Below are 27,118 nucleotides of genomic sequence, written 5' to 3'. Positions count from 1 at the left end.
GAACAGCCAAAAGTTAAATCTCCCCTTACCACAAAAGTAAAGAGAATCATGCATCCAGGCGATCTGATGGGACTTCTGCACACACACTCGTTTTCTCTCTCCAGGCGCCCTGCAGCCCCAGGACCTTGTCCTCGGCAGGTGAGTTTTGTCCACCCCCCCCCCCCGCCCCCCAGCCTTGGGCACCTTCCCCGATCAGGGCATCGTGACCTGCCTCTCAGTCCTCCTAGCCTGAATGCTCCTCCCTCATGGCCTTCACGAGCCAGTCCCGTTCCGTCCCCTGCTCAGAGTCGCTCGTGTCGCTGGCCTCCACGACCAGCAGTTTTGAGTAGTTGATTCTCTGCTCCTGGGGCAGTGTCCGCTGGACGGACAGGAACAGGGCCAGCCAGAGCAACAGGCCCACGCAGCAGGCCTGGTACAGAACGGCCAGGCTGAAGGACATCACCACGAAGCCCCCCGCAAAGCTGCCCAGGCTGGACCCCGCCCCCGTAAAAGTGGCCTTGGAACATGGCACTCAGGGGCCTCTCCATTCCGGGAGAGGCCAGGTGCTCGACCGAGGCCTTCACCGCCCACCCCAGAGCCCCGCTGCTGATGGCGCTCAAGGTCTGAGCGGGGAGGACGGACCACCAGTTCCAGAGGAAGGCGTAGTAGAGTAGCTGCCCGGCCAGACAGCCCAGCCCCAGCCCCACGGTGCCCACCCTGGTCAGTTTCCTAAGCAACGTCGCTCTGAACGGATGGACCACAATCTCCCCCAGCCAGCCCAGCGCCACCGAGAAACCCATGACCAGCTCGCTGCTCCCGAGGTCCTTCATGTGCCAGAACAGAAAGTTCTGTACCGTGCTGGTGGCGGCTCCTATCAGGAAGACAGTGAGGGCCAGGAGGGTGAGGCGGGGGTCGCCGGCCACCAGAGACAGCGCCTTGACGGTTTTGTAGCTGGGCTCCCGCCGCCTGCACGTGGGGACGGGAAAGGCGATGCTCACCAGTAAAGCCAGCGTGCTGACCAGTGAGTAGCCGTAGAAGTGCAACACACCCCGGGGGCCATTTGTCACCAGGGAGCATTCCAGCCGTCCCGCCAAGGCTGCGATGCCACAGGCCCCCGTGGACATGCCCAGCAGCCTCCAGATCCACAGGCTTCTGTAGCGGTCCGCGGCGTCCACACAGTCTAGGTACTCATAAAGGCTGTCGTCTGCCACCTGCTCCAGAGGGGCCGTCAGCAGCTCCCAGAACACCATGGACCCCAGGGAGAGGAAGAAGGTCCACCGCAGCCCTTCCGAGGACAGGCCAAGGGCCCGGGCGTGGCCCTCGGCTGCCGACCAGTTGGCTGGGCTTCCCAGCGCTGTACCTCCAGCAAGCAAAGGGAGGGCGGTCCCGCCCACCTTAAAAGCCCCTTGCCGAGAGGGAGCTTTCACCCCCGAAGTGACAGGATGGACAGCTAGGGACGTGGTCCTGGCTCCCTCCACGGAGCCCACGGCGTGGCCAGGAGGATGACCGGACGGCTCGTGGACACTTCCCGCGGGTCCTTTCCCCACGCCAGAGGCCTCCACGGTCCGAGGACTGCTCTTGGATGCGGGGCTGGGCGCCCCCGGCGGCTGGTTCGAGGCGAAGGTCCCGGTCAGCGCGGCCCCCGGTGGCGGCGCGGTGGGGGTGGCGCCGTCGCTGGCGTTACAGGAACCCGACCGCAGATCTTTGTCCAGCGGCGGCACGAGGACCAGCAGCAGGCTGGCCCCCGCCGAGCCGAGCAGCGAGCCCATCAGAAGCACCCTCCTCTTCTGGTAGCTTTTGGCCAGGAAGGCACAGAAGGGACCCCAGAAGGCTGCGATCAGGTGCTTGGTCCCCATCAGGATGCCCACCCAGGGCGCGGCCAGGCCCAGCTGCCTCAGGTAGAGGGTCAGGAACGGAGTCACGCAGGCGTCCCGGACCCCGCACACCAGGTGGAAGAGCCTGGCCACCCCCAGAGCCCGGCTGACGTCCCACTGGGGGTTGGCGCTCATGGCTGCCCGGCTCCGTCAGTCCCGGGCGGGCGGGGGGCGGAGCTGGGCGCGGGGCGGGCGCGGGGTCACGGCCATGGGCCGGGAGCGGGGCGCGGGGCGCGGGGCGAGCGGGGAGCCCCCTCCGGCCTCGGGCGGCGCCGCGGTCACCGGGTCAACGGCCGCCGCGCCCACCCACCCCCTCCACGTCCGGCCACCGCCCCGGAAGTAGCCCCGCCCCCTGACGCCGCACCTGGGGGGCGGGGCCGGCGCACCTGCGCGCCGCACCTGCCGGGCCCGCAGCTCCCCCTGCCGTGCGCGCGCGAGCGAGGGTGGCTGCCGGTGGCCGGCCCCGGGTCCCCCGAGAACCTGAGTCAGTTCTCTGAGTCGCTTCAGGCGAGGAAAACTGGGGGCCGGTGGGGGGGGGGCGGGGAGCGGGGATGCGATTCACGATAGGACCTACCTGTTACCCTCAGGGACCGTCCCTGTCCACCCTCACTGACAAATCCCACCCGCTCCGCAGACTCGCGCTCCCCTCCCCTGCTTTATTTTTCTCCGCCGCACGCATCACCACCCAGCGCACTACCGGTTTCTATTTCGCGTGTTTCTCTCGTTTCTTGTCTGGGTCCATCAGAGGCAGGACTCCAGGAAGGCAGCTATTTTCGTCCCCAGGGCATAGAGCTGTTTCCTTGGATGCCAGCTGCCCCCGGGGGACAGACACTATTGGTGACACGGGTCTCTTCAGTGGGGACAACCCCCAGAGAGCAGGGCTGGGTCTTGGGGTAGCCCCCTGCCCCCCACCCAGGCAGCCGTCCCGGGCCCTGGGACAGTATGTACTTAGTGGTTAGTTTCAGTCCACATCTCAGGGAGCTCAGTTGTCCAATTTGAGGGCACACCTCCCAGAGGCGGTGAGCTAACATTTGGGGCAGCAAATACAAACAGGTCAACAATCTTAGATCAACAGAAGTGTTTTCATTAATTGGCCTGATAGATACTGGCAGCATTTCACTGATGACATTGCTGGTGTCTGAGTCCCATGGACTGGTTACCATTTTGCTGGAGGCCTTTCGTCTCTGGACAAGCATTTATAAGAATCTAGAGAGTCAGGTTGTCCGGCCCTTTGAAATGGTGTTGTGGGCTTTACTCCCAAGTGGTCCGATGTCCACCTACTGATTCGGTGACCCTTTCATGCAAGGTTTGCTCAGAGCACCTAATTTGGCTGGGGTGGGGGCTGAGGGGGGTGGCGATTTGCCCACACAGGTCAGAATGTGTAGGGGACTTTGGTCTATGACTTGCTTTCATTGTGAGCTGGTAGATTCTTGCAGGAGGGGCCCAGAGACCTCACCCAATTCGAACAGCTGGTAAACTCGCAAATGTTTACTTAAAGATCCTAGTAACTGCGAATGCCAGAACTGATACAAATCAGCTGATACAAGTCAGCATCCGTCAGGCCAACAGCAGGACAATAAATGTAGCCACCTCCAGGTAAACCCACTCAAATCCAGTGATGTCGGTCATTTCTGGTTTGAAACCCCCTCGGTCTCAGGCTTGCCCCTAATCCCTCTCTCCCCGGGTTCTGCAGGGGGGCAACTACAGTGGAAGATCTCACATCCATCCACTCCTTGGTCTTCATCGATCCAGAGCTGGAAGGCACTCTGCCAAGCTGGTGTCCCTTGGACCCACCTGCCTAGACCCCCAGGCAGCCCCTCTTGCAAGGGGTCTCGCAGACTTGCCCCCCACTGCTGGGGCGATGAGGCCAAAAGGAAAGTGCCTCCCTCTCTACTCTTGGATCCCCTCCTCCCACCATCCCCTGGGGCCCTGCCCAGGCAAGAGAGATGACCTCAAGTCCATGCTTTTATGTTTTCTCTGTTACTTTTCTTCCCACCCTACACCTAGTCCCGAGGGTGAAGAAACTGGTCTGTGTCACCGAACTTCCCTATTTTACATCTGGATACACGTTTTAGAACTCAGGGCGCCTGGGCGGCTCAGTCGGTTAAGCGTCCGACTTCTGCTCAGGTCATGATCTTGTGGTTTGTCAGTTCGAGCCCCACATGGGGCTCTGTGCTGAGCTCAGAGCCCGGAGCCTGCTTGGGATTGTGTGTGTCTCTCTCTCTGCTCCTCCCCCGCTCATGCTCCCTCTCTCTAAAATATAAACAGTGAAAAGATTTTTTTTTGAATCCAGAGGTCGCTAGGTATTAGATAAAAGCAAACGTACTTTAGTGTGTTTATTGGAACTGACGATTTCCTCTCACTCGGGAGAGACACCTGCCTGGGAATGCAGGACGAGGAGGTGGCTGGAAGGAAGAAAAGGAACAGACTCTCGGAAGGGAGAGGCTGCAATTATCTTTGCCTGCTTCCCATCCCCCACTCTCCCCCCCCCCCAGGCCACAGGGCCCTGGCCGACGTAGCATCTCACTGGGGGCGGTTTAAGGGCCGAGGGGGGATCTTGAGCCACACAAGTGGGAATTGAAGATCAGTGGAGGCGTGGACATTTGTGCACGGAGCCGGGTCTTGCTTGCGTGTGTGCAGCTTTGCTGGGACCTTCCTGGGGCCTGTGTGTGGGCCCTGCTCCATCACCTGCCTCGGCCCAGTAAGCGCCTCATGCACCCATCACTCGCTGGCTCCTACTCACAGCCAGAAGCCACCCAGGGCAGCCAGGCCTCGTCCCGGCGGCCGGTGTGAGTGTTTGGAGGCTGGTGGGGTAGTGTATCCGTACTCTTGGGCCTGGGCTCTCAGACTCGGCGCTTCTGCTGCCCCTGCGGGCTCACTGGACGATGCCGGAGAACGTGTTGATGGGCATTAGAAGGGGCTTGGGCTTGGCTTTGGTCCCTTCCACCTCCTGCCCGTGTGAACCGAGCTGTGACGCCTCGGACTTGTGGGCCCCGGAACATGGCTCTGGGCAGGGAGAGACCTCGAATCTGTGGGCGGAGAGAGGCCAGCTCAGGAGACCCATCTCTGGGGTCAAATCTTCCCCGGGGGGGTTTTGAAGGTAGTCCCTCTATTATAGATTATACAGAGGAGGCCCCATGGAGAGAGGAGGGAGTCAGGACAAGGAAAGAGCATCCTGGGCGGGGTGGGGGTGGGGTGGACACCGAGAGAGGAGGCGTGCCTGCGCAGTCACTCGGTGTATGCCTTCCTTACCCAAATACACCGCCCCAGGGGAAACCTCTAAGCAGCCCCAGGTTAACCTTTATGGGAGGGACTGTGCCGACACAGGGGGTCAGATCTGTGGCCGCGGGGCCGAGTGTATGTAGAGGAATCTCCGGAAACTTAAATAGCAGGGGCTGGCCAGAGTCAGCCATTCATTAGTTCTTCTCCCTGGATTCATAGGAAGTCACAGGGCAGTGGCCTAAGTCCATCCCACCAGGGACACCTGCCCGGCCACAGGGTCTGCCTGCGACAGGTGTCCCGGGCTAGAGGCAGGAGATAGGAGGGGCCGGCTGCCGCTCACGTGTGCCCCGTGGGGCATGCAGGGGTGGCGAGGCCCGGCCTCACCTGACCACGTCCTTGAACGTTCGCCGACCGTCCTTGTCCAGGAGCAGCGTCAGGAGCCTCTGGTCCTGGCTCTGGATCTGGATGTTGGCCGTCCGGAAGGTGTTTGTCACCATCTGCAAACAAAGAGAGCTCGCGTGAGTGTCACCTTCGTGACAGATGGCCTTGCCAACACCTCCTACCCTCTCCGGTGTCTTTGTTCGGTGCACGGGGTCCCCAACTCTCTTCCTGCAAGTGACTTGGAGCAGTGACAGTATTCTGCAGAAACTGTGTCTGGGCTGCCCCGGCCCCCCGGTGTCACGTCATTTCTGCAGTTGTCCTAAATTTCGACAACCTAGATCTTGCCAAGTTATCAAGCTACCTGAGACCTCCATAGAACGGGCGTGTATATTACATGTGCAATTTTGGCGGGTGGGGGTGGGGTGGGGAATATTTCAGGGATTTTAGGAGTCCTGACCGCTGTCCTCAGAGTTGGATTACATACAAAATGATTTCCCTGGGGCAGAGACAGAGGGTCTAGGAAGCGGCCACCTACCCTCATGACGCAGACCAGCCCTGTATCTGTTTGTACCATGGAACTGTCTAGGGACCAGGCACAGGTGGGAAGGCATCTATTGCCTGCACAGGAAACCTGGGGCAAAGGGCTTCCTGCCTTCTATGCTCCAAAGCCCTGCGTGGCTTCTCTAGAAAGTACCCAGGACCAAAGGAAAGCAGCCAGCAGGCTCTAATCCCCTGACCCGAGGGGCTGCCCAGAGGGAGGGGACCTCTCGGGAGAGGATTGGGAGCGTCTTGCGTTCCAGGTGGGGCCTTCAGAGGGACTTTCCGGGTGGCTGACCCACTCTACATGCAGACAGCAGCTTTGGGGGGCTTGTCCCCCCCTCCAACATTCTGGACCTCTAGAGTTCATCTTGCTCAAGAACTCTCAACCCTGGAAATCACCTTTCCAAAACAAAATTAGAGATTCCTACTGACGTGGTCTGGACTTGAGCCCAGGCACAGGCATCTTTAACAAACTCCCTTTTGCAGGCAGGATGGGGACCACAGAGCTAATCCAGCTTTTCCCTGTGTTAGAGCAGAGGTGCAAGCAGCAGCCGAAACTGGGTGGGGGTGGGGGTGGGGGTGGGGGTAGGGGTGGGGGTGGGGAGTCAGGCACGTCTGGGCATTTCGGCCGAACATTCATCGGAGTGGGGGTAGGACACTGACCAGGATGCTAGTTGGACAACCATGAGCATTGGGATGTCATCCGTGGCCTTCCAGAAGTATCTGGAGAGACTGCAGGGAGGCTAAATTCCTGCGTGGGCTGGGGGTGAGGAAAGCCAGATGCATTACGATGGCTTAGGGGACCCCGCTTGAACTGACCCCAGCTGGTGAGGGAGAAGACTGAGGTCTGGAGGGATTGACCATGACCTTCTGAAGCTTTCACAGTAGTAGGCGTGGGAACCAGCTCCCTGACTCCCGACTCAGTGCTCTTTCTCTGCGTCAGGCTGTTCTAGGTATCTCCCAGCAGGATCTGGGCCTGTCTGACCTTGCCCCCCAGATAGCCAGCGGCGGTCTCCGGGCCTCCTTCCACCTGCCTGCCGTGCACACAGAGGCCTTCATTTCCCCCTTGTGGTCTGCGTGCCTCCCCACACCCGACCCTGCCTGGCTTTGGCCCTGTGACGACCACGAGGGTTTTGGATTTCATTCTATGGATGCGGCCCTGGAGGTCAGTTGAAAGGGCGAGACTCCTATTGCAAAAGGTCTCAGCCTCAGCTCGTTAGGGGCTGAGCAAAATGCTGCTATTCACGTTCACTGTCAGGGGCTTCCTGCCTCCCATGCCCCCAAAGCCCCAATTCTACCATTCCTGCCTTATTTCCCACAGCTTTCCTCTATCAAACTTCCCAGCCAGCCCAACGAGTCTCATTGCTGCCCCTTAAACTCACCAATCCAGCCACAGTGCCCTTGCCCTGCTGTTCTCCAAGCGGAGAACACCCTCACTCCAGCTCACCGCGAAGCTCCCCTACCACGCGGTGTTCGTCTAGCCGTTCGTGCAGAACACCTAACTGACCGGCCTGGGTTCCAAGAGCAAAGCAAAGCACCTGGCGCTTCCTCCAGAAAGTCAGTGCGGGGATAAAAGGAAACACGAAGGGGTGGTAAGTTTAGAGTCTCAAAAAGCCTACAGGCAGGTTGTTTCAAGAGGTCATGAGACATAGGAACTGTTAGGGGTGGCTGGGTGGCTCAGTCGGTTAAGTGTGGGACTTCCGATTTCAGCTCAGGTCATGATGTCACTGTTTGTGAGTCCAAACCCCGAGTGGGGCTCTGCACTGACAGCTCAGAGCCTGCTTGGGATTCTCTCTCTCTGTTCCTCCCTCGCCTGCTCTCTCTTAAAAAAACAAAACAAAACAAACAAACAAAAAAACACTTAGGGAACAGACGTGGGAAGAGGAAATACAGGAGGGTAAACAAGGCCACCTTGCAGCCTACTTGAGGCTTAGGTACAGAGCTGTCCAATAGGAAGGAGGTGTCCCCTCAGCACACGTGACCTCTCAGCCAATCAGAGCTCTCCTACGGTAGACCTGTTGTTGCAGAGAAAATGCGCGCAAGCAACATGAGGTCCTGGAGAGGTGGGGACAGACTAGCGGGCTCAGCAGAGAGCACCTACCGGGGGCCAGACAGCTCGGGCTGAGTGCTGGGGAGGATGGGGAGGACCGGGACCAGGGCACTCACAGTCCATCGCTGTACAGCGATCATGCCCCTTACAGTGTTGCCCATGCCCCCATGGCTGTGACCCCAGGGCCGTGTGGGCGCACAGAGAGGGGCACCTAGCTTACCCAGGAGTGGGGGGGGGGGAGGGGTGAGCGTCAGGGAGGGCCTCCTGGGGGAGAGGACACCTGAGTTTCCTTTTGAAGGAGAAATAGGAGCTATGGAAAGAGGACGGGGAAGAGAAAGGTAGGAACAGGTGTCGGACCAGGCACGGCGCACGAGCAGGACACAGAGGCGTGTCTGCAGGGACACTTTCGCACGTGCTGTGCGGCAGAGGGTCCGCAGACACAGGCCGGAGTTGCTTATGGAGCTAAAGGGAGCCATGCTAGGCAACACTGAAGAACTTTCCTGCCCTTCAGTCATACAGCCTGGGAAATGACAGAGGGGTTTTAAGCATAGGCAGGTCCGAGTTTTATTTTATTGATTTATTTTAAGTTTATTTCTTTATCTTGAGAGAGAGAGCGAGCATGAGCAGGGGAGGGGCAGAGAGAGAGGGAGAGAGAGCATCCCCAAGCAGGGTCCGTGCTGTCAGCTCAGAGCCCCACTTGGGGCTTGAACTCACAACGGTGAGGCGATGATCGGAGCTAAAATCAAAGAGTTGGTGGCTTAACCAACTGAGCCACCCAGGTGCCCCTGGTTTAGAAATACCGCTCAGGCGGAGATGTGGAGGTGGACTTAAGGAGCATTGCGGTGGCATCAGCTAGGAGGGTACTGTGTTTGTCCCGCAAAAGGGGATGGTGGAGGTCTGGACCGAGGGTGACCAAACCCGTCCTGGTGTGCCCGGGGCTCTCCAGGAGTTAGCACAGAACGCCGTGCACCCCGGGAAGCAGTCCTGAGTCCCGGGCAAATTCGCGTGGTTTGTCAACCTAAGTGGCTCCAAAGGAGGGAGATGAAGAGAAGGAGAAAGTTCGAGAAGTGTTAAGAGAGAAAACCAGCAGGACACGGGAAAGCGAGGGAGACGAGGCATCTGAGGGGACGTCCAGAATCCTGGCAGAGGTGATGGGTTAATGACGGTACCATTAAATGAGAGGCCGGCCATAGCGGGGAGAAATAACATGAAAATCATTCTTAGCACATATACAGCTCTTTCTTGGTCCCACACTCTTCTGAGAGCTTTACATGTGACCATCATTGCTTCCCCACAACAACCGGGTAAGGTCTATTTTATGTTATTATTATATTATCTACTCTTATTATTACCTATCTATTATAGTATCTATAATCTATTATCAATACTATTATTATCGTCCCCATTTACAGATGATGAGATTGAGACATACGCAGCCTGATTAACTTGCCTGAAGTCACATAGCTGGTAAATGGCAGAACCGAGTTCTGCACCCAAGCAGCCTTGGTCCGACTCTGAAGAGCTCTTAGCCAAAGTCCTGACTTTGTTTTTGTTTTATTTTTTTTAATGTTTATTTATTTTTGACAGAGAGAGAGAGACAGAGCGTGACCGGGGGAGGTCAGAGAGAGAGGGAGACACAGAATCCGAAGCAGGTTCCAGGCTCTGAGCTGTCAGCACAGAGCCCAACACGGGGCTCAAACTCACGGACCGCGAGGTCAAGACCTGATCCAAAGTCGGACGCTCAACCAACTGAGCCACCCAGGTGCCCCCTGGCTTTGGTTTTGAATATCTTGTGTTTGGGGAGTTGTGGGACATCCAGTTCATGCTGAGTTGAGTGTAGGGTCGGACACTCAGGGCGTGACTATCAGAACAGGAGATACAGATTTGGGAGTCCTTAACACATCGGACTCAGACCACACATGTGGGTTAGCTAGTCCAGGGAATGAGAAAAGAAGTGGGCCATGGATGGAAGTTGAGAACAGTAGCTATTTAAGAAACTGGTTTAGGAAAAAGAGCCCAGGGAAAGAGGCCAAAAAGTCACGGTCAGATATGTAGAACTTTGAGAAAGTGGTGTCTCCAAACTCACAGATTTAGGGAATTTAAAGACTCGGAGAACAGGGCATCAGTTCTGGTGGTGGAACTCATTAAAAATTGATCAAAGTGGGGGGCAACTGGGTGGCTCAGTTGGTTGAGCGCCCGACTCGTGGTTTCGGCTCAGGTCGTGATCGCAATGGTTCATGGGTTCCAGCCCCACGTTGAGCTCTGCGCTGATATGTGGAGTCTGCTTAGGATTCTCTCTCTCTCTGCCTCTCCCCTGCTCATGCTCTCTCTTTCTCTTTCTCTCCTCTCCAATAAATAAAGTAATTAATTTAAATAATTGATCAAAGGAATAAAAACCTAGAAAAATTGCCTATGACAGTGTTGGAAGCCAGCTTTATTGGCACATCAACATATAAGTGGGACTTTAAATATATATTTTTTCAATTTAAAGGTAATCATGACAGAAAAAATAGCATATATAGCTTGCAAATTGTCAGAGGGGGAATATAAGCTAACAGAGCTTAAGTCCCTCCCTCCCCCCAAACGGCAAAAGCATTACAAAAATCAGAAAGCACAACATAAGACAGCAGAAAAAGATCAAATAGTGCGTAAAATTAGTGTTGATGGATTAAACTATAAATTGGTAAAAAGCACAGACTTTCCGACTGAGTCAGAACAAAATCCAACTGTATGCTATTTACAAGAGGCATATCTAAAATAAAATAAAAATGTTTTAAAAGTGAAGGATGGGGCGCCTGGATGGCTCAGTCCATTAAGCATCCAGCTCTAGATTTTGGCTCAGGTCATGATCTCACGCGTGGGTTCGAACCCCACATCAGGCTCTGTGCTGACAGTGTGGAGGTTGCTTGGGATCCTCTCTCTCCTTCTCTCTCTACCCCTCCTCTGCTCACTCTCTTGTGCTCTCAAAGTAAACAAGTAAACTTTAAAAATTTTTTTTAAATAAAGGGATGAGGATTTCTGATTTCAAAATGGCAGAGTGTATATTTTCTTGTTCCTTTCCTCTTATAATTTGCCTCAAAACAAGGAGCTGCAGAATGTCCATCGATGGATGAATGGATAAAGAAGATGTGGTATATACATACAATGGAATATTACTTGGTGATCAAAAAGAATGAAATCTTGCCATTTGCAACTACATGGGTGTAACTAGAGGGTATTATGCTAAGTGAAATCAGTCAGTCAGAGAAAGACAAATATCATAGGACTTCACTCCTATTTTGTGATAAGACACAAAACAGATGAACATAAGGGAAGGGAAGCAAAAATAATATAAAGACAAGGAGGGGGACAAAACATAAGAGACTCTTACATACAGAGAACAAACTGAGGGTTGCTGGCGGAGTTGTGGGTGGGGGGATGGGCTAAATGGGGGAGGAGCATTAGGGAAGACACTTGTTGGGATGAGCGCTGAATGTTATACATAGAGGGTAAATCACTGGATTCTACTTCTGAAATCATTATAGCACTACATGCTAACTTGGATGTCAGTTAACAAACAAACAAACAAACAAACAGGTGTGTTTTTCATGAAACTAGAAGACACCCGAAGCCCTAAAGCATGACATTTGAGGACAGAGGGAGGAAGGTCCAACACAAGGATCAAAACTCTGGAAAGCTTCTGAACAGGAGGCCGCATATCCCTCAGATAGTGGTGATGAGATAGAGCCTGAATAAAGGGAACGCACTGGAAGTTCTACAAGGAAGGATGCTTAACCTACTGAGCCACCCAGGTGCCCCTAGATGATGTCTTTTAAAGATCCACAATAACGGGGCGCCTGGATGGCTCAGTCGGTTGAGCGTCCGGCTTCAGCTCAGGTCATGATCTCACAGTTTGTGAGTTCGAGCCCCGCATCGGGCTCTGTGCTGACAGCTCAGAGCCTGGAACCTGCTTCTGGTTCTGTGTCTCCCTCTCTCTCTGCTCCTCCCCCACTCATGCTCTGTCTCTCTCTTTCAAAAATAAATAAAAACATTAAAAAAAAATTTAAAGATCCACAATAATGAATGAAAACGATCCCACCAAGGCATATGCTTGTGATATTCCAGAACCTTTGATGAAATGAAGCCTCAGAAGCTTCTAGAAAGGGAGAGAAAGGAACAGCACAAGAAGTTATCATATTTTTCAGCAGCAGTGCCAGAAACTAGAACATTCAGGTTTGAACAAACTGAGATCCCATTGACAAAATCAAAGCCATACTGGGAATGTGGACCAACCTTCCCTATTTTGGATAGATGAAGTAGACAAAAAAAAAAAAAAATGTTTAATTGCAGATTAGAGTAATATGGTGTGTCTGACCTAATAATTCTATGCCATATTTTGCATTCTGTAGACAAAAAAACACACGTGTCTCTCTTCAGTTATCACAGGATATTTAAAAATTGATCATGGACTGGGCAGTGAGGCTAATGCCATAAATTCTAAAGTTGAAGTTGTGTGGGTCAGGTGCTTTGGTTGTCTCGGGGGAATTTAGTAATCTCGGGAATCAAGGGGCTTGGGTGTCAATAGCCATGGGCGTGGGGGACAACCATGGGCTCATATGAGGCAGGGATTGGGAACTAAGATCCGCCCCCCCGCTCCCGCCCAAGGACTCTTGAACACTATGCTCTCAGCAAAACACTCTATTAGAAAAAAAAAATTTGCAGCCTGTGCTATGAATGAGGAGGACAAATATTCCCTGGGAATTCTTAGCTACAAGTCTGTCCTTAGGTGGATCTGGGGTCTGGGAATTTCTGAGCCAAGAAATTAACTCAAAATATGGGCTTGGGCTGATAATATCCCGGGGGCCCGTGGCTAAGGCAAATACAGAATTTCTCTAGAAGGTCGCGTTTTCCACCCAGATTTCCCACAGACAAAGCCCCAACAGGTAGGAAACACACCTGGAAAACATACCTCCAGTTGAGGAAACATACAAAGAATTAAGCTGCCACGGGGTTCAGTGGACCCAGTAAACGCAGGGATTAAACTCCCGATAAGTACAGATAAGGTAATTATATACATCAGACTATAAAGTGAAAATCTTTAAAATGAGCAAAGAAAAAAATAAAATGAGCAAAGAAACATAAGAAGGAAAAAAACTGTATTATTAAAGGAATAAGCATGTCATTTTGATTCTTATTTTTTTAATGTTTATTTATTTATTTTGAAAAAGAGGGTGGGAAAGGGTAAGGGCAGAGAGAGAGAGAGAGGGAGAGAGAGAGGATCTGTGCTAACAGCAGAGAGCCTGATGTGGGGCTTGACCCCACGAACTGTAAGATCATGACCTGAGCTGAAGTCAGACACTTAACTGACTGAGCTACCCAGACGCCCCTCATTTTCATTGATTCTCTCCCCACCCGCATGTTTTAACATCTCTGAAATTAGGAACTATTTTGCAACCCAGGTGATAAGAAAGCATTGCTTGTCCTTCAGGAAGCATTGTCTCCTTCTGAGCGGTGTGTACAATTATGGTCTCTCTTTAACTTGATGAAACATGATGTTTGAAAAAGTATCAGGTGCCTTTAATGTGTGATCATAGCAGGGGCGGAAATCATCAAAGGAAAGTAACTGGTAGCTTTTGCTTCATCAAAATATAAATCTATTTTAGGTAAAAAACAAAGAAACAAACCCATAACACCAAAAGACAAACTTGAGAAAAAAATATTTCTTAAAACACGTGACAAGGGCGTTTGGTGGCTCGGTCAGTTAAGCACCCGACTCCTGTCCGCTCAGGTCATGACCTCATGGTTTGTGAGATCGACCCCTGCATCAGGCTCCGCACTGTCAGCTTGGGATTCTCTCTCTCCTTCTCTCTGCCCCTCCCTTGCTCGCTCTCTCTCTCTCTCTCTCTCTCTCAAAATAAATAAACATTTACAAAAATATGACATAAGGGGTTAATATTCTCATATCATAAAATAGAGACCACAATAGTAACATCACATGAGAACATAAACAGAAAATACACAAATGAAGAAATAGAAATTATCACTGTGTAGAAGAAACTCTTCAACTTAATTGGTAATCAAAGACACACAAATGGAAATAATGAAAATCCTGACAAATTTACGAGGAAAAAATTAGTCCACGTGTTAATTGTGCAACAAAATTGACCCTCTCAAACATCATGGAGGGCAATACATCAAAATATATCAAAAGTCCTAACATATGGATGCCATTTGACTGAGTGAGCTCACTTTTACACATTTTTTAAAAAGGTTTAACTGTGATTTTTAGTACCTATTTATCCCTATGCATGTTCCTTGTGGTATTGCTTACAATTATTATAATTATATAATAACTAGTAATTATTGTTTATAATATGGAAACATGAGAACTCACCTAAATGTATTATAAGCAATCAGTTAAATAACCACACGGACCTATATAGCCATCATAGGAGAAATATCGACCGTAACATATTTAGTGACATGAACAAGATCTCGCCCAGGCAGACTCACAAAGCCTTAGTATATTTTGGAATAGAAACGTCAAGTTTTTACTCCGTACTTTGATAGTATGTAGCGATCAATTAACTTAAAGACATACAGAAAACCGGCTGGGTGCTTGCACCTCGAAATAGTAACAGCCATTCCTTTCTAGAAAATGGGACTAGAAGTAGATTTGCTTCTTTGTGGGGTGTTTTGTTTTTTGTTTGCTTGTTTGTTTTTTGCATTTCCCCCAAATCACTGAACTTTTCTTTACAGGTTAAAACATTACTTTTTTTTTTAAGTTTATTGATTTATTTTGAGAGAGAGAGGGAGAGCAAGCAGGGGAGAGGGTAGAGAGAGAGAGAGACAGAGAATCCCAAGCAGGCTCCCCACTGTCAGCACAGAGCCCGACGCGGGATCTCAAACCCTGAGATCAGGACCTGAGCCGAAGTCTGACGCTTCACGGACTGAGCCCCTCAGGCGCCCCTAAAACGTTATGTTTAAAGGGGAAGATAAACATTGAGGGCCAGAAAGACAGCTTTGGTCTCAGCGACCACGGAGGCGACTTTGCCACAGTGGGGAGGGTGTTACCCAGATGATAGCGGGGAGGAGAGTTTTTGGCGGGAGACTGAAAACTAGGATGGAAAAGACCAGAGCACGTCTCCAGGCCACGAGGGAGGAGCGGGAGAGAAGGTCCACGCTGGAGAAAAGGAACTAGCATAGATGAATAGCGAATAAAAGCCCAGAAGACAGGCAAGAGAAGGGCGTTGGGCTACGAGGGCAGGGGTCTGCTCCCACGGACGCAGGATTTATTCCAGAAGCACTCAGCCACTGAGCATACGGACTGAGTAGCGACTTGATGCCTGGGAGCGGAGCGGGGCTGAGAACAGGGTTCAGGTGTAATCCTGGGATCCACAGCCCAGCTGAGTGGGGAAGTGAAGTCCAGAGAGGCCACGGGACGGGGGAGAGTGGGTGGGTGCTGGGTCTCTATCAATAAGGGAGTCCAAATCAATAAGTATCAATCAGGGCAAAGGGCAGCGGTCGGGGCGATGAGGTTAAGGAGCCGGCTCGATGTGGTTCAAGGTTGGGCTGTTGCCGCTTAGGAGTCTGGCTGCTGGGGAGCGCTCGGGAGGCCAGACCTGGGCCCGTCCTCGGTCCTTCAAGGGCCAGCGGGGGGTGGGCCTTGACTCTCCCTGGGCCTCAGGTACACCAGCCGGTGCTCCCCGGTACTCCACACACCAGGGGAGAGCAAATTCTCTCCAAGGGGAAGACCCAGTCCGACAGCAAAGGTTCAGAAGCCATCTCCCCTTCTCCGAACACCCCGGCCCGGGCCACCTACCTCGTTCGAGTATCCCGTGCTGCCCAGTACTTACAGAGAAGGACCTTCCCGCCAAGTTGGAGGACTTGATGACCTCCGTCACGCTGACGTTCAGGCACGTGTGGTCTGTCACGGGAACAGCAGGTGGCGGGGCGGGGGCGGGCCCAGAAACTGGGGGGAACAAGATGGGAAGCAGGTGGCTGTAACGGGCCCCCCAACTTCCTGACTATGCCTTGGTCCCAACCGCGTTTCAGTTCCTTCCTGAACATCCACTGCCTTTCCCTGGGGGACCCACAGGGTATCCTCTGTCACGGCAGCCACCTCCCCATGCCTTTCTGCACCCCCTCCCGCACCCCTTTTCTGTGGAAGAAGGTGCGGTAGACCCTTCTTGAAGCCCCCCGGCACGCGATCAATGGGAGGAGCGCAAGTTAGCGCGGGGGTGGGCGGGTGGGGGGATGCTGGTGAAGGAAATGAGGGAAATACAACTTAACAATTAGAGCGAACACGATAGTTTTCTAGACGCACATGAATGAGGACTTCATCTTCACTTGAGAAATGAAAGAACCGGTAGAGAGGTCACGAGGAACTCGCCCAAGGTCACACAGATGGTAAATGGCAAAGCCGGACCTTGAGGCCAGCCCCCATCCCGACCCAGAATCTGTGCTCTTGACCCACCATGACCACCTCTCGGCTAAGAGCTATCCCCAGGGTCACATGTCTCCCTTGCGGTGTTAAGGGTGCACGAGTGGGGGGCGCCTGGGGGGCTCTGTCGGTTGAGCGTCCAACTTCAGCTCAGGTCATGATCTCACAGTTCGTGAGTTGGAGCCCGGCATCGGGCTCTGTGCTGACGGCTCGGAGCCTGGAGCCTGCTTCGGATTCTGTGTCTCCCTCTCTCTCTGCCCCTCCCCTGCTCACACTCTGTCTCTGTCTCTTTCTCAAAAATAAACTAAACATTAAAGAGAAAAAAGATGCACAAATACAGGTGGTCTTGCTGGGTCCCCTGCTTCCTTTGCCTGGAAGCCAGCACCCGGACGGCCTGGGTGTGAATCCGGGCTCTGACCGGACGTGACCTGGCCTCCAGCATTTCTCTGCCTTCAGTTATGTCTCCGGTAAAAAGCGGCTGGTATTAGTAATGCCGATCTCACAGGATTTGGAGAGTCGATGTGTTTGACACAGAACATTGCCCGGCCTCTGATCAATGGGTTCCGTGACGTCCTCACTCACGTCACCGAACTTTTCCTTCTTCCAGAAGACCAGGGGGCTAACGGAACAGCGCACGATTATCCTTCACTATCGGCATTTACATTGGTATCTTTTTAACATCTCTATTTTAGATTTGGAGCGTTAAACTATCTTATTATCTATTAGATACATAGCTATTATTAGGTAATTAGCTAGAATTAGAGAGTTTGGGCCCGGTGGTGCCTTTGGTGAACTGGGGATTACCTGCCTCCGGTGGAGTGACATTCAGAAGAAAACATCTCCAGATGCAACAGAGGCAGGAGGGCGGCAGTGCCCCCTCCGTGTGGCCCCTCTGCCTTCCAGCTGCAGGGCAGGACCGAGGCCAATGCTGTCGCACGTCCCCCCGATGGTGAGGGCAGATACCATGCCGCACCCGGGCACCCGGTGCTCAGCCCTGCATGACCTCAGGATTGGGTGGGAGGCCCGATTCCTCTGGGTCACCTCATCTGCCGTCACTCACCCCTTTTTCCTTCTCCCCCCACCCATCCCCTTCTCGTGCCTTCTCTCTCCAGCTCCTTACCTTCAGTGTCACTGGCTGCAAAGGTCTTCAGGACCAGCCCAGTTGCCCGCAGGGAAACGGCGACCTCTTGGGCCCGGTGGCTGAGCAGGGCCTGGAGAGGGGATGCAGGCACCAAGGGGGTCCTCAGAACATCCTTGTCCCCCCGGGCACCCTCGTGTCAACAGTCCTGCTTCCCACCCCTGCCCTGACTGAGATTCTTGTCCATGTCACCAATGTCCAAGGCGGGGCTGGCGGGGAGAGGCTGAGAGCACTCTTGGCCCCAGGGAGCACGGTCAGCCTCCCAGGCCCGAAGGGACACGTCTCCCATGCCATCAGTTCAAGCATCTGGTCAGCTAGGGAGGAAGGCATCCTCGAGCAACAGGACAGGCCCCTTGTCCCTTAAATCACGTGGCCTCCTCGGCTGCGTGCCAGGCCGGTGGTAATCCGCTCATCCCTGCAAAACTCTCCAAAGGCTGGGGAAACTCGGGCAGGAGGTTCTGGCTCTGTCTGCTCCCGCCAGCCTGTCCCTGATGCCTGCTTCCAACCCTGTGCCTCCCACCTCCTCCTGAGCAGCCCCCGCCCCCCACGAACCACTCACCTTCTGGTAGCAAATGTTGAGCTCAGCCCCTGGGCCCTCGGCTGCGCCCCTCCTCCTGGGTGAAAAGCCATCTGAGGGAGGAGGAGGGAAGAGGCTGAATCGCGTAGGAGGCTCCTGCCCCTCCCGCCTCACCCAGGCCGAGCAGAGCTGCTGAATTGTGACAGCATCTCTCCTTGGATGGAAAGGAAGCATCTCGAGGGTTCCAGTCCGGGCAAGCTTGGAGGAGCCAAGGGCACCCCGGTATTTGGTGGAGTTGGGGGGGGGGCATTAGGTGAGAGGCGGGAAAACGTTCCAGAAACAGGGCTTGGCCGGAGATGCATCAGTGAGCTCTGGGAAGGGAGGATGCTCACCTTTGGGGGGCTTGGTGTCTTGAATCTTCACCTTGAGCTCAGTGAGAAAAATGTCCTCTGCAGGGTGTTGGCTCAGGTCCCTGAAGATCTGGAGGGAGGGAGGAGGTGTGGACGGTTGGAGAGCTTCTGGAAGGAAGCAGGGCCGGGGTCCCCACCGTCCAGGCGGTGACTTCCCAGACCTGCCTGTCCACAGGTGTCCAGTGATGTAATATATTTACAAATAGGGGAGGCCGCTGGTATCGGAACCCGAGCGGTCCTCGACGGTCTGCAACCACGACGGTCTAACGCGGAAGGAACGGGGCACACAATTCACACAGGGGCGGGGCCGTGTGAGAAAATCTCTTGTGGACGCCAGAAGGGCCAGAGAGGGGGACCCCATTCCTGACTTGCAAGGCGAGACCAGCCAGGACGGAAGGGCTCGAGGGAGCTGAGCCATTCTGGGTTGGGGCTGGAAATCTGGGGCTGGAGGGGGGTCCCTGGGACCCTGATGGGTCAAGACAGGAAGCAGACCCTGCCACCGTCACAAACACAGGAAAAAACAGGACTGTGTGCGGGCCCCATCCCGACATTTTTCCAATCAAAGGATTACTCAGAACTAAGAACGATCCAGATGCCCAACCACAGAACCACTCCCGGCCTCCTGACACAACCACAGAACCACTCCCGGCCTCCTGACAGCTTCTGAGCCAGGGCACAGTCCTGCTTTGGGGGCTTCTCCCCCAAATCACCTGACTTGAGCCCAAAGCCACGTTATAAGTGCCTTCTAACAGCCTCTGCCCACGGTTGTCCATGCTGTGCACTGCTCCATGCTGCCGGCCTGGCCAGAACCAGCAAACCCAGGTCTGCTCCAGGGGCCTCTGGCCAAAGGGCAGCGACGGGATGCCTAACCTTTCAATTTATTTGCGCGGCTGAGATGTTTACTCCCTTTACCAGCCTGAGAGGTTTACTCCCATCTGTTTGTTTGACTTGGGTTGTTTCGTTTTGCCTTTTGGAAACCAGCGACAGGAGCTAATTGCCTCATTTAGGCCAAAAAGGGGGAAGGTCATGAAGAAAATTTCCACCACGGGATGCAGAGTGAGGGACGAGAATCCGGAAGGAGAGAGGAAGCAGCAGAGGCAGCCTCCCGAAATCTCAGGTTGAGGGGGATGGTCCCGGAGGAGGCGGGAACAGACTGGAAGGGCATGCATCATGGGGTTTTGCCTGAACTGGTGGGGGGGGGGGGCTTCATGTCTGCTGGGGAGGTGTGCATGCATGTGTAGGCATGGACAGAAGCTTTGGGGACACCTAATGGTCTCTACTTTCCCCCCAGCGGAGTGGGTGGCCAAGCCACTTGCTGAGAGTGAGGATTCAAGGAAAGCAGGGAAGGCGGGAACAGCCACTGCGGCAGGGAAAGGAGCAGGCTGGACACCGTGGGTGTGTCTGTGTCCGTGTCCGGCCAGAGGGCTTCGGCTTATTTTTTAGCGGGTGCTCAGGGGCCCCGAGCTTCGCAAGAGCTGAGGCGCACTTCAGAGCTGCCCTGGGCTCGGGTTTTGCTGGGAGGGGAGACAGAGGGGAATCGAGGACGCAGGGGCGGAGGGGTGGGGGGGGAGAAGGGGAGGGGCCTTGCAGGGGCGGCAGTGTGTGATCAGAGACTGGACAGTGAGCCTTGGGGATTTCTGAGATGAAGCGATTGCTGGTGAGAACTTTCGCAGCAGCCCTATCGCCAGCCCTCCGCGGGGTCAAGGCCTAAAGCATCTTTCCACGCGAAGATGTACTTCTGCTCAGGCCGGATGCCTGTGAAGTTAATGATCATCCGATTCGTCCAAAGATTGGAAAGACACGGTTAGCAACCAGGAGCGTCTGGGTGGGTCTGTGACGCGTGCCCTGCTAACCCGTGTCTCCCCAGAGCCGGAGTGTTTTGGCGGTGGGGTCCCGGGGGGCGGGGGGGAGGGCCACACTTACCTTGACTGTGTAGATCTGGAAGTAGATGGGTTGGGTGCCCATGCGAAGGTAGTAGGTGATGACATCCAGGATGAAGGGGTCCACGGTCCGGGATGTGTCCAGGGAGGGAGGCTGTGAGGGGGGCAGGGAAGGCCTTCAGCCGCCACCCTCCGGGCTATGGTGGGAGGTGCTGTTTTCGGAACGGAGAAAACAGGCAGACCTCCGTCGAGGTCCCTCAACGCAGTCCAGGCCCTGCTGACCGCCTGATGTCTACTCCTCAGGCAAATACGCCTGTCCAGGGTCCCGGCCCCCCAGGGCCTCCGATGCATTCCACTTTGCACAAAGACACAGGGGGCGCCTCTAGCTGGAAGGGAAGGAGCTGGACGCTTGGGGTAAGGACCAGATGCTTGAGAACATAGCCAATGATCACAGGGGCTGAACTGAGTTCCAGGTTAGGATTAGGCGTTCACTGGCCAGGTGACCTTGGGCCCGAGAGGTGAGGTGATTTGCTGTCTCCTTTACCTCTTGTCGTATTCAAGTATTATATCATTATCTATCGATCGATCGATCGATCTGTCTATCGATCTATCTCTCACACTGTTTCCAGTCTCTTCATGTGGAAACTGCGTTTGGACTAAGTGTGGGGGCCATACAAACTGATAATTATTAGGGCAAAGCAAGCAGGGGGAACCCTGATTTCTACATGTGTCCTGGCATGGGGGCGGGGGAAAAGGTACCAACCAAAGAGCAGAAGTGAAACTCGCATCAGATGTTCCTCCCCTAATAGCCTCCAAGTCTTATTTATTTATTAAAAAAACGTTTTAATGTTTATTTATTTCTGAGAGAGAGAGAGAGAGAGGGAGAGACAAAGCATAAGCAGGGGAGGGGAAGAGAGAGAGGGAGACGCAGAATCTGAAGCAGGCTCCAGGCTCTGAGCTGTCAGCACAGAGCCCGACGCGGGGCTCGAACCCACAAACCATGAGATCATGACCTGAGCCAAAATCAAGAGTCAGATGCTCAACCGACTGAGCCACCCAGGCGCCCCTGATGGCCTCCAAGTTTTGAGGAAAAGGTATTTCAATACTCGGCTAACCAGTCTTCTGTGTATGCACAAAGACACTTTTCAGGTCAGCAATAATTCAGGAAACAGGCCCCCCCCTACATTTTTATTAGAAGGTATAAGAAAGAACCCCAATCAATCAGGCAATAAAATGACACAAAGATCTCAGTGAAGTGTCAACTTAGAATATAAGGTACTTAGGAGTATTTGGGGGGGCTCAGTCAGTTAAGTGTCAAACTTCAGCTCAGGTCATGCTCTCGCGGTTCGTGGGTTCGAGCCCCGCATCGGGCTCTGTGCTGACGGCTCGGAGCCTGGAGCCTGCTTCGGATTCTGTGTCTCCCTCTCGCTCTGCCCCTCCCCCGTTCATGCTCTGTCTCTCTCTGTCTCACAAATAAATAAAAACGTTAAAAAAAATTAAAAAAAAAAACTTGACAAAATTCTAATATTTATCTGGAAACAGATATAGTCTGAAACATTTTCCGGAAGAAGAGTAATGAAGTCGGTTTATCCTGCCTGCTATTAAAATATGAAAGTACCAATGTGTCCGGAAATGAATGGATCAACAAGAAAGAATAAAAATTTAGTAAACGAGAAAAGTGGCATTTCAGACTGATGGGGCAAGATGGCTTGTGCTATAAATAGCTTTAGGACAACTGGCTACACATTTGGAAAAAAGAAATTCGCCTGCTTCACACAAAGCACTGAAACCAGTCGCAGGCACGTTAATTTAAATGTGAAAACCGAGGCATTAAAAGACTTACAGTAAATTATCAGGGAATATTTATCTACTCTTGGATGTAATTTAATCAGCAGAGGAGAACCTTCAAAGCAGGACTCCAAAGGCAGGTCTCTCAAAGGATAAAAGTTCTGAGTGTGACATAAAAATATTAAACTTCTGGGGGCGCCCGGGGGGCTCAGTCGGTGGAGCGCCCGCCTCCTGGTTTCGGCTCAGGTCATATCTCACGGTTTGTGAGTTCGAGCCCCGCGTCGGGCTCTGTGCTGACAGCTCGGAGCCTGGAGCCTGCTTCGCACTCTGTCTCGCTCTCTCTCTGCCCCTCTCCTGCTCATGCTCTCTCTGTCTCTCAGAAATAAATAAACATTAAAAAAATTAATCAAGAAAAAAAAAGAAAAAATATATCAAACTTTTGTAAGTCAGAAAACACTGCTGATGAAATTCACAGGCAAATAACAGAGTGGAAAAAAATGTCGGCAACACCGGACGGCTAAAAGGTTAAGATTCTCTTAGTAGTAGGGGCACCTGCCTGGCTCACTCAGTGCGTAGAGCCAGCGACCCTTAATCTCAGGGTTGTGAGTTCGAGCCCCACGTTGGGGGGTGGGGTGGAGTTTACTTGAAAAAAAAAAAAAAAGAGATTCTCTTAATATATGAAGATCTTTTCAAGTCACTGGAAGATGAACTCACGAGCCGTCTACCTGGAATCAAGCTGTCCGGTTCCGGGTGGGAGTCCACCTCTTCTCTTCTTACTTTGGACAAGTTCCCTAATCTCGTGCCTCAGTAGTTTGGTCTGTAAAGTGGGCAGATGGCTACACTCGCACCTGCCGACAAGAGTGCCTACTTGGTAGGGCCGTGGAGTGCGAGTGCCCTTGAACAGCGCCTGGCACCTGTAAGTGCTCAGGAAACACGGGCTATTACACTCATGGAGAGGCCGTCCCAGGAAGCACCGTGGCCTACACGCTAAGGAAAGGATGTTTTGCTCGATGGTCTGCCCGGTGTTCCACCCAAAGCAGGTGCCTGGGGGAATTTCGACCACCAGCTTCCATGTTTCCTTCTGGCCTCATCCCACCCCGGGGGGGGGGGGGCGCCCTGGGGTTGACCCTTGAGGTCAAGGGTCAAAGGTAACATCTGAAATGCCCCCCCTCCCGCCCTCGCTGCCCCCTTACCATCTCTGCCAGCTTGTGGATGGCCGGGCACAGTGTGTTCACGGTGCTCTCATACCACGGGTCTGCGCGGCCCAGGAATGTGGCCAGCTCTCTGAGCTCCGAATGTCTGCATGATGCCTGTTTCTGGGGACAAGGGGACGGGGCAGACCCATCAGGCCGGGTCTCTGGCCAGAGGGTCCCCTCCGCAAACTGGCCTCGGGATTACGGTCCGATCACTGAACCTCTTGGGGCCTCGGTTTCTCTGCCATGTGAAGCCTATTGGGTCTTATACGTCAGATGAAGCTGGTAAACCCTTAACTGAGGACCGCTTGCTGGGGACATTGAACGATGATCTTCAGCCTTGGAAGCAGAGAGACAAATACTGCTTGGAATTGAATGCTCCCCACTAAGCAAGCAGAGCGGGGCAATCGAATAATCGAAAAGCCGCCAAGGCGAGTCTGGCCCCCAATAGATCAAAGGGCTCCCGCTGCCCGAAACTTCTTTTCATGGGATCCCAGGAAGCATGCTGTGCGTGCGTGTGAGCCCCTGTTTGAGGAGAGGCTTGCAATAAATTCCACCAGGAAAGCAAAACAAAACTCAGCACTGGGCAGGCTGCCCCCCCCCCCCCCAGGGGACACTGAGCCTCCGGGGCCTGCATCTGTGGCTTCCGGGACACAGACCCACAAGGGCTCCCCCAGCCCCGCATCCTAAGGAAGGGTGATCCTAGTCCCTGGGGCCAGGGATGGGGCTAAAGCGTGCTCCCTGCCCAGCCCCTGAGGCAGGGGACGCCCCTCCCACGTCCTCCCCGACGTGCCTCCCCCCTCCCCTGCCCAGCCACCTCGGGTGCCAGCACGGGGATGTAGTACAGCTGTAGACTGAGCCTGGGGGTGAGGCAGCACTTCTGGGTCTCTCGTTTCCTAGCAAAGAGGGCGGAACACAGGGGTCAGGGCAGGGGTTTGCGCTTCCAACGGTTCCACATCCTGGTTCTGCTCTGTATTCTCTCTTGCCTGTGAGCGACCTACTCAATCTCTCGGCACCCGTTTTCTCATCTGCAGAATGGGCGCAGTGTGGTGACGAGGACTGCTGGGCTCGCCAGGACGTAAAGCGCCGAGCTGGTGAGCGCAGTGCCCCCTGGCGGCGGCGGCGGCGAGCTGGGTCTGACGCAGCCCCGCCCCCCCCGCCCCGCCCCGCCCCCCTCCGGGCCCTACCTGAGGCAGTGGTAGGCCTGGGCCAGGCGCCCCAGCATCCTGTCGTCCCCCAGCACCAGCACCCTGGCCGTGTGAAGCCGCGACACACCAGGCAGTAGCTCCCCGTCCCCACTGGGCCTGCCCGTCCGGCGGTGGAGACCCGGGGGCCCGTCCCAGCACGCGGGCATCAAGACGTCCGGGAGCCGCACCCGCTTCTTGACGCCGCCTTTGCGCTGCAGCCTGGCGCGCTCCATCTCGGGGCTGCCGGGTAGGGGCAGCTCGTCAGCCCCCGGAGGAAGGTCCCGCTCGATGCCGCTGTCGGTGGACAGCATGGACACCCGGGCCAGCTCCCGGTCCGGCCAGAGGCCCTGCAGGTCCAAGGCCTCCAAGTCAGCGCTGAGGCACAGCTGGGATCGCGGGCGCAGGAAGAGCACCAGTTCCTTCCCTGGGATGCGGGGAGCGGGGAGCAGAGGTCAGAGGAGGCTGGCAGGGCCTCACCCCTGCAAGGCCTGGGCTCCCGTGTTTCTCAAACACCGTTCAGCTGGACAGAAGCCCCATAAGATGCCCCGCGAAGGAACAAAGGTCCTGCGGTGAACAGAGATGGCGAAGCCCGCATATTCCTGACACCTCGTGTTGAGTACATGTACTCAAGGCTCTGAGAAGTCCTGCAGTAGTCAGCTACACTCGGTACCTTCCCCTTCGCTGACCCTGGAGCCCTCTTTATTAGCTTCCTCCTATCCTCTTACTGTCTGTGGCTTCCCCTGGGACACAGAGAGCAGACCCTGCCTACTCCAGGAAAGACTTCTAGGCTTTTCTTTCTTTCTTTCCTTCTTTCTTTTGAGAAATGTTTTTTTATTTTTATTATTTTTTTAAGTGTTTATTTATTTTTGACAGAGAGAGAGAGACAGAGCATGAGCAGGGGAGGGGAAGAGAGAGAGGGAGACACAGAATCTGAGGCAGGCTCCAGGCTCTGAGCTGTCAGCACAGAGCCCCACGCGGGGCTCGAACTCACAAACGGTGAGATCATGATCTGAGCTGCAGTCTGACGCTTAACCGCTGAGCCACCCAGATACCCCTAGGCTTTTCTAATCTACTTTCATTTTATTACCCATGAGGAAACTGAGGCCCAGAGAGAACACAGAGTCAGTCTAGGATGACCCAGCCCATGCAAGGGGGGACTTGGGCCTAGTTCACCAGCCAGCACTTCCCCCCATCCCCCACCCCCACCTCTCTTGAGAAGAGCCAGGGACAGTGTGAGGGGAAGGCCAGTGTGGACAGAAGTGTGAGGCAAGCAGACCTCTCTGGAAAGACCCCTCCAGCTCCTGGAACTGTAACTTTTGTGTGACTGCCTCCTTCTTGGGGACATTCATTGTCTGTCGGCATCAGCTTGGGCATGTGGCACTTTCTAGCTGAGGCCAGTGGCTAAGGCACCGAGCTCTTCTGGCATAGAGAAAATGCGTTCCTCCAGACGTGCAGAACAGCTCAGGGAGCAAGGCGCACACACGTGAACACACACACACACAGATGTGCACACACACGCAAGGACATAAATAGATACACGTGATACACGCAGTCACGCAGACACAGACCTATAGGCCCATGAAAGCACAGTTGCACGCACACAAACACAGACACGCGAATGCACACACACACAGTGAGAAACACACACACACACACACACACACACACACTCATTTCCCTTCAGCTCTGCACGGAGGAGGTGTGAGGCACTTACAGAGCTGTTCTTCATCCGTCCACAGGTGGAAGGTGATGTGGGGGCTGGGCAGAGGGATGTTTGGCTGCGGGGACTGCAGGGGGTCACCTGAAAGAAGGGGGGGGGCGGGCTGTGGGATTCTCCTCTGCCCTCCCCTGCGGCTCCTGGAGGGCCCGGGGGGCGTGCAGAGACCCTCTCTCCCCCATATGGCCCCGTCCAGGCTTCCTCTCTGCCTGCTTAGCCCGGGACCGTCCAAGTTCCCCTGGCGGCCCTCGGTCCCCAGGCCCCCCAGGAGCCGCGCAGGCCCGCCCGCCTCAGCCACGCGCGGCAGGTGCAGCGCTGCTCTCCGGCGCCCCCCTGCGGGCCCTCGCCGGGCCTCGCCGCCCCCGCCCGCTTACCGCCGCAGCGCCCCCTGGCGGCCGCCGCCGGCCCCAGCAGCGAGCAGTAAATCTCCTCCAGCCTCTCCAGGTGTCCCTCCCGGCTCGGGCTGGGCTCGCTGGCCATCTGCTCCACGGCTGCCACCACGGCGTGGAAATAGCGCTCCAGGGCCTGGCGAGGGCTGGCCTGTCGGGGAGGGGCGCCAGAGCCTGGGTCCCGGCCCAGCCCCGCCCCCCCCCCCCCCCCACTGGGCTCCGAGGTTGCCCGATGCTGCCCACACCTGAGCGTCCTCTCTGTCCCCCACACGGGGCTGCCCCGCAACGGCGGGACCCCAGAGGGGCAGGGAGGGCCGCCCTTGGGTCAGTGTTCTGCCCCCGCCTGGATGTAAACTCCAGGAAGGCAGTCTGTTTACAGCGGCATCCGCAGCGCCTAGAACACGCCCTGGCACATGGTGGGTGCTCCCTAA

General features: G+C 54.7%; 2 protein-coding genes across 4 annotated transcripts in view; both read right to left on the bottom strand.

The window, feature by feature from the left end:
* Positions 1-154: 154 nt before the first annotated feature.
* On the bottom strand, positions 155-2,299 carry MFSD6L (major facilitator superfamily domain containing 6 like). The gene is given in 2 exon segments (XM_019413466.2): positions 155-484; positions 486-2,299. Coding segments are annotated over 2 exon segments (1,764 nt in total). The 5' UTR covers positions 1,989-2,299; the 3' UTR covers positions 155-223.
* A 1,877-nt stretch (positions 2,300-4,176) lies between these two features.
* The window catches only part of PIK3R6 (phosphoinositide-3-kinase regulatory subunit 6), a 59,405-nt gene continuing 36,463 nt past the window's right edge, over positions 4,177-27,118 (bottom strand). For all 3 annotated transcript variants that reach the window (XM_053892516.1, XM_053892515.1, XM_053892517.1), the window contains 12 exons: positions 26,673-26,838; positions 26,296-26,382; positions 24,582-25,005; positions 24,212-24,290; positions 23,395-23,517; positions 20,457-20,567; positions 18,516-18,603; positions 18,166-18,236; positions 17,589-17,679; positions 15,882-15,997; positions 5,460-5,572; positions 4,177-4,882 (listed from right to left, as the gene is read on the bottom strand). In XM_053892516.1, coding sequence (XP_053748491.1) covers positions 4,729-4,882; positions 5,460-5,572; positions 15,882-15,997; positions 17,589-17,679; positions 18,166-18,236; positions 18,516-18,603; positions 20,457-20,567; positions 23,395-23,517; positions 24,212-24,290; positions 24,582-25,005; positions 26,296-26,382; positions 26,673-26,838 — 1,623 coding nt within the window. In that variant the 3' untranslated portion in view covers positions 4,177-4,728. The remainder of the gene's footprint in view (positions 4,883-5,459; positions 5,573-15,881; positions 15,998-17,588; positions 17,680-18,165; positions 18,237-18,515; positions 18,604-20,456; positions 20,568-23,394; positions 23,518-24,211; positions 24,291-24,581; positions 25,006-26,295; positions 26,383-26,672; positions 26,839-27,118) is intronic.

Source organism: Panthera pardus, unplaced genomic scaffold, assembly GCF_024362965.1.
Source record: "Panthera pardus isolate Hobbes unplaced genomic scaffold, ASM2436296v1 HiC_scaffold_3, whole genome shotgun sequence".
NCBI classification, from domain to species: domain Eukaryota; kingdom Metazoa; phylum Chordata; class Mammalia; order Carnivora; family Felidae; genus Panthera; species Panthera pardus.
Note: the sequence above shows the minus strand (reverse complement) of the source record. Positions and strands in the feature narration are given on the sequence as shown.